General features: G+C 41.4%; 1 protein-coding gene across 1 annotated transcript in view; it reads right to left on the bottom strand.

Annotated features, from left to right (window-relative positions):
- LOC307253971 (uncharacterized protein) overlaps positions 1–2457 on the bottom strand; it is a 3462-nt gene extending 1005 nt beyond the window's left edge. Inside the window, exons 1-3 of the mRNA XM_080032194.1 lie at positions 2387–2457; positions 515–632; positions 135–227 (exon numbers count right to left, since the gene is read on the bottom strand). Of these exons, the coding sequence (XP_079888320.1) occupies positions 135–227; positions 515–632; positions 2387–2439 (264 nt within the window). The 5' untranslated portion in view covers positions 2440–2457. The remainder of the gene's footprint in view (positions 1–134; positions 228–514; positions 633–2386) is intronic.
- Positions 2458–7070: the final 4613 nt, after the last annotated feature.

Below are 7070 nucleotides of genomic sequence, written 5' to 3'. Positions count from 1 at the left end.
TTGGGCATGAGTCACAGCCATGGACGAGTGATGAAAGATTAAAGTTACCCGGTTGACGTGAACTACGCTCGTAAGTAGACCAAACTTTATAACACCTGTTCAACCTGCATAAAAGTGTAACTGTTGAAGCTTACCGGATATTCCTTGATCAAGTCATCTGCATCCTCTCCGAGGCAGATGATGAAGGCTTTCGGTACACACTCCCTCCGAAGAAGAATGTCGTCAGTCTAGGACAACATGATATTGATTAATTTTCAATTCAATCAGTTTCATAATCGAAGACACTCTTAAAACTTAAATCCTACAATTTATTTAAAAATAAATGGACATTTGTAATGCCAGAGTTTCATTAGAAAATAAATGTAAGCTCAATGGTGTGATGGTGAAACATGAGCTGCATATATTAAAGACACTATAATGGTCTGCCCTTGTTATGTATCTGTAAAAGATAGGGAAACTCTGACACCCTCTAAGCTACCAAGGAAACTTGTTTTGTTTGATGCTCCAGATGTACCTGGTCCAAAGTGTCCGTCATTTGGCCTGTTGATCCACCTTTGATCGGCTGACTTGAGTGACTGTAACTGGGCCATGGACCCAGGAACAGCCATGAACCACAGGAACTCAGAATGGATCTAAAACAAATAGTGAATTAATAAAAGAAAATGCAAATTACTTCACTCTGTATACAATCTCAGTATTAAATGTGTTATTATGCTCTACAGCACTTTGCCACTGTTTTGAAAGTGGCTATAAGCTTTTTATGGCCATTTGTCACAACAAAGCTGTGTCACCTGACTAAATTTTTCTTATCATCACCTCCCTAGTCTGGCTGAACCGTTTCCGCCAGCGTCTAAGCGCTGGCGTCGGCTAACAACGCTACGCCTCCATTGGCTGCTTCCCGGGGCTAGCCCCGCCGTAGATGATTGTGATTGGTTTAAAGAAATAAAAACAGGCCAGCCCAGTTTCCCCCCCGAATAGACGGCTCTAAACGGCATGCTTCCAGACCATACTACTTGCTGTAGTTTGGTCTGGCTTTGCGAGACTATCACCTCCCCAACATGAGTTTTCATTTTCACACTGTTTAATCCTTCTGACGAGAATCCTTCGCACACCTTTATAATGAGGGCTACAAATGGCTTTAAAAAGGACTGTGGCTGAACTGGAAAAACAATTTGCCTGACATAAAAAAAGACATGCCATTGGCAGGGTGCAGTAACTTGTACTCTAACCCTGCGTGGTAAACTGAATGTGGCTACACACAGCCACATTGAAGCCTTATAAATAGCACTGTATTTAGCACTCAATACTGCAGTTTAACTTACCTTTGGGTAGTTCAATTATTTGTGTCCCGGCCTGAAGTAACCACCACCAATCAGGGAAAGAATCATGAAAAGAAAATTAAACATGCATTAATATTAACTAAGGGAGTGGCGTTTCATTTCAATGTTAAGCCAAATGTGGTATAGAAGGAGAAAACAGTCTGCTGCGATATAGCAAACTAATATGAGCTGGACTGGTGAATGCTTTAACCACCGAGAAACGTATAACTATGGGGTTTCACCGCTGCTGCCTCCATGTCAAACAAGCCACAGAGGCAGTTATCACTGCGTTTCACAGTTAGGTTGAGTGTTTGGTTGTCACGAGAACTACATGACACACACACGCAGGAACGAATGGCCCAAACAGACACGCGGGCGCAGTTCAGTTTATTCTACCTGTCCGCTAGCAAACTAATAATGATAGAAGGAATAGTAATGGTGTTGTTTATTTAGCAGCCGGACTCACCTCCGTGCTTTCATCAGAACGACATGCGACTCTCATTGGTGCTGCCTGAGTATTCATACTAAAAACGTTGATAGCGGATGCGGTGACGGCAGTAACACACACACACACACACACGCGCGCGCACACACACGCACACACACACACACACACACACGGTGTACTGAACAACAGGCGCACGCAGCTCGGTGGTAAAGAAATGTAAATGTATCTGGCCTTACCAGTAGCCTACACAGCATGCTAACCCGGAGAGCAGAGCACTCAGCACCGCGCGCAAATTACTAACCGTTCACTCTACATGTGTCCGCTGGCAAAATGCAATTAATTACTGACCAGTTAACAGCCAAACTATCACCTTTAAATGCCACGGGAAGTTGTACACACAAGTGGTTTGAACAAATGGCCAACAATTTCTCACAGAATCAGATAAATTAATCGAAAATTATAAGCTAACCTGAAGGACACAGCATGACTTTGCTGGTCCGGCTCAGTTTAGCTTAGTTAACCTTAAGACGAAACACTGTAACCATTACAGGCAGAACATTTATTATCCGACAATTAACATTTCATTTGTAAAACATTACTTTGTCTGTATTAAACTTACCGTTTTGTTGGGGCGCCGTGACCGTGTGCGAGACGAGTGCGAGGAGAAAACATGGCGGCTTCACAGGAAAATTTTAGCTGAAAAAGACGTTGACGTAAACGTCCACGTCATGACGTTAGACAGGAAAACCTAATTGAAGCGCTTTCATTTGCATAAGAAAAGCAAGTCAATGTCAGGTCTATGTAGTACAGTACAATTTCAATTTGATGTAATCCACAAAAGTACGTTGCCATCGCTAAAGCAGAAAACTGAGTCAGACTTATTCAAAACAGTGCGTTACTTCAACTTTTCAAAAATACACTTTTTAGAGTGTAGATAGATAGATAGATAGATAGATAGATAGATAGATAGATAGATAGATAGATAAATAGAGGGAGAGACAGAGAGACTGTCTCAAGTCTTTCCACAATATAATGTGTGTGTTTGTGTGTGTGTTTGTGTCTGTCTGTCTGTCTGTCTGTCTGCGTGCGTGTGTGTGTGTGTGTGTGCGTGTTACCTCTGACAGTTTCACTATGTTCTCAGTAAATGGCCAATTGTAGAATATAACCTCTCTGACTCTCATGTCTCAATCCAGTTGTTAAGGTGTGAAAATTTTTCAAGCCCTGGTCAACCTCTAGATTTGAGTGAGTGAGTGCGTGCGTGTGTGCGTGCATGTGTGTGTGTGTGCGTGCGTGCGTGTGCAGCAAAATTAGCCATAACAAGCCTCCCTCTCCCTTTGCCTCTCCGCAGTAGCCTAGCTCCGCCCGCCTACCTACTTCCGCTCAATTTTCATTTTGTTTCAGTAGTCAGTCTGGGGCTGGGGTGTGTTCATGAAATTCTGCTCGTCGAGATTTTTGGTTATCCAATCAGCGAACAGAGCGAGTGGCTGAGAACGATGACGTCGAAGTCGCGCTCCAGTTTCAGTTGAATTCTGCGTTCCTTTTTACTCGGAACTCGGAAATTTCCGACTTGGTAGTTCCGAGTTCCAACCTGTCTGTGTTCCAGTGCATCTGCTCGCGAAAGTATGGACGCCTACAACCTTTCTCGTCCAAATAACTAAACGTTAGGCTCTAGCAAGTTACCGTTGCAAGGTACCGGTAGATCCATAGACTTCACCCTTAAAAATGCTGGGTTATTTTACCAAACCAACTGCTGGGTTAAAGCTGTTGGGTCAAAGGTTGGGTAGTTCTGACCCAGCATTGGGTTATAAATCATAACCCAGCACATTGGGTTGAAATGCCCGCGAAAATAATGTTCAGTCTGACCCAACATTGGGTTAGATCTGACTGGTGACCCAGCGCATAGAGACAGTGCATGAAATAGGCCACGCCCATCGTGGGGGAAAACATTGAACAGCGTTCCGTTCACTTTGTATTGAAGGAGACCTGTCTTCTGCAAACAAACTTAATTAAAACTTAATCAAACATCCATTTAACAAAAAAACGTTACTTTCTTTAAAGCCACGACTCTTGTCTGTCTATACGAGCTGTTTTTGTGAAAAATTATTGAGTAATTTTCAATATTGAGGCGTTTTTTCCCGTCCGACAGTTAATGATGTCATGAACATGGAAGAAAAACTGACGAACACGAACGTCATGTCTGAACTGGTATGTACTATATGTTAAGTCTAGGGTAGTACAACTTAATTCAATTGTATTAGCGGGCTAGCAGTGAATTTCATCTGAAACTTCCCAAGTGTGCTCACACCCATGCTAGTTCTTTCAGGTTGATAAATTTGCTTTGTATTGCCTTTGTTTCCCCTCAGTTGGGGGGACAACTGTTGATGAGGCCACAAGAAGGATGATGGCCTTCCTCCTAGACCACGGCCTATCCAGGAAATACAACCTTCTGGGCCGAAATGGGAAGAGGGAGTTTGAGGCCTTGAAGCTGTTTGAAGTGATATATGGTAGGTGTGCATGTGGATAATGTTTTAAGTTGTACAGATACTAGAACGTTGTTATAATACCTTAAATTTATAAAATGTTGATTTTATGTAGTGTTTGTTGTCCTGGCTGAGCAGTATGTTTGCTCATGTCTCCGAGATGCCTAACTGGTGTGCTAAAGAGTATGTGTATAATCTTAATTTATACAGCGCTTTTCTTAACATAGTTGCCTTTACAGTCCTGGTGGAGAGTTGTGTTGGCACATACAGCAAGTAAATGACTGTTATATTTATTTCTTGCAGGAGGCATGAAGAAAAACCCGATGACCAGCCAAATAACCCGTAAAGATGCAGAGTAGGCCATCTCCAAGTGGTTCATTGGTGCTAGGGACCGGGGGGCAATAGACAGGTCCGACAGGCCACCCCTCAACAAAGACTTCAGGCTTCAGGCACATTTGAGGAGCCATAAGTGCCTTCCATGTATTTGTTTATTTTATTTTATAGCTTATAACTATAAAATAGTCCTTAAAATGCATTACAGTTTTTTCTGATTGCTAGGCAACAATGGGCTGACCTGAAGCAACATTTGCAAAACTCTAACTACAGTCCGCAGTACCATAGGTCAGCTGAGCTGGGGCCGTATTCACAAAACATTTTATCTTAGCGCTAAGGGTAGGGGAGAACGGGGTAATTTGTCACACGGGTTGGTTGTCACAATCGTTATATCTCGGAACCAGAAGGCGCTGTCTGTGAAATTTTGATATGTAAATATCCAGAACTGGGATCAGAGGTCACCTACATAGTCTTCCTTTGAGTTAGACTGCTGCATTTGAGGTGAGACGACTGTTTGTGTTTTTCATGTCAAATTGAAAATATTTAGCTCCTCAGTATTTTTCTTCTAGGCTTTTACACAATGGGTTTATAACAAAACACTTGTTACCTATACAAAGTGTGAAGGGTAAACTATAGTTTAGATTGTGGTTAGCAAGCTAATTAGTTGTCATATGGTTGTTGGCCTTGATACTAGCAAGAAATTCAAGTTGGGGTTGGTCGTCAAATTTTTTGGGGGGTTGGTTGTCACATGTTATCTCAAGGCTGCAGCCAGAAAAGGAACCCAATAACGAAAGAAATTGTCAAGCTGTATCCTCACTGACACCCCAGAGAAGGAAAGAATAGAGCAGGAAAAGGCAGCTATTATGCAAAAGAAAAAAGGGCAACAAAATCAAAACAACCCAGTGCATCCCAAACTAGACCAGCTGCCAAGGCTACATTAAGTTATGTAGGCCTATTTGTCAACTTGACAATGCAATTAAACTTTCAAATTTAGTTCTACTTTATTTCCTTCTTTTTAAGATTATTCCCATTAAGATTACATTGTGACAAACAACCCCATAGTGTTTGACAACCGACCCCTTGATGGGGTTGGTTGTCACAATGTGTAAGGGTGTCTTTGATGATTAATTTCTTCTTTATTACAATACGATAGAAAAAGTGAGGGGTACACATTTCAAGCCAACACCTTAAGCTTCAATTTAATATAGGAATGACTATTGAAAGATGTTTAGGTGGTAAGCAATTCTCACTAGAGTAAAAAGTGTGCCTACTTACCCCGTTCTCCCCTACTCCTAAGGAGCACTAAAAGTTATTCGTTAATAGTATTTTCTTATACCCTATTCACAAAGCCTCTGAGAGCAACTTTTAGTAAGGAGTGGGAGGGGCTCCTAAGCTAAGACTAGAGGGCGGGGTTGACCCTGTTGCTATGGATGACATCATGTTCGTACCTGCTATGCCCACAGTGATTGGCTGAGAGGGAATGAGTCCCGAAGAGTAAATTTATGAAACACATTTATTTAGAAACACTTGTAGGATAAGGAAATAGCCTGTTATGTGCAAATGAAGTGTATTACCTGTCTCTGATTTAATATGAGCACAGGTACCACTGTAAATGTAGATGATGTTACTCAAATGAGTAATGTAGAGGCTTGTTTATACACTGTTTAAGGCTGGAGGACTAAAAACTCTGCTCCTAAATTCAGATAATACTTTATATATTGGGCTGTATAAATAAAGCTGGTTCGACTTGTTATCATAATTAAACTTTAGTAAGGGGTGAACATGATTTACCTAATATTTCTCCGTGTAGAGGTTTATATTGGGATTTCTCTAACATGGGGGTCAGCATGTCTAGTCTGTTGACTAAAACACTTGTAGAAAAGAAGTATTTATTAGTATTTTGAAAATCTAAAAACACAGTATTTTATGTTGATACATTGTGTGGCTGCTGTATTGTGTAGGTTATTTTGACCAACTCTACCATGGTCATAATGCCATCTCCATTAAGACGATACCTTTCTAAAAGCTCACTATGGTTGCATTCCGAATCGCATACTTTCTACTATATAGTATGTAGAAAAAAGATTTAGGATGTCCCGATTCTTGTGGCCAGTTTTAGGATGGTTAGAAGTACCCGGATGTCCTACTTCATGCGGCCAAGATTGTTAGTGTTGAAAACTGCATCCTATTTGGGCAATTCTGACCCACAATCCAGTGCGCACGTGAAGTGACGTCACATCAACGAAGCCTCCATATGAAAACAAACGGGGATGCGACGGATATAAAAGCAAGAGGCAAGATCAAGGCGCAATGTCATGATGAAATAAGAGAGTAAAGTATGTCCCAAAAGTATAACTACTGCATTATTTTTATCGTCGGATGTAGTATGTAGAATAGAAAAAAGAAAGAGTATGCGATTCGGAACGCAACCTATCATTTCATCTTACCAAAATGTTGACTGCAGCAGCCATCTTAGGTCGTTCCTGATTT

This window comes from Ammodytes marinus (assembly GCF_949987685.1).
Source record: "Ammodytes marinus genome assembly, chromosome: 1".
In the NCBI taxonomy this organism is placed as follows: domain Eukaryota; kingdom Metazoa; phylum Chordata; class Actinopteri; order Uranoscopiformes; family Ammodytidae; genus Ammodytes; species Ammodytes marinus.
This window is presented reverse-complemented; position numbering and strand designations above follow the sequence as displayed.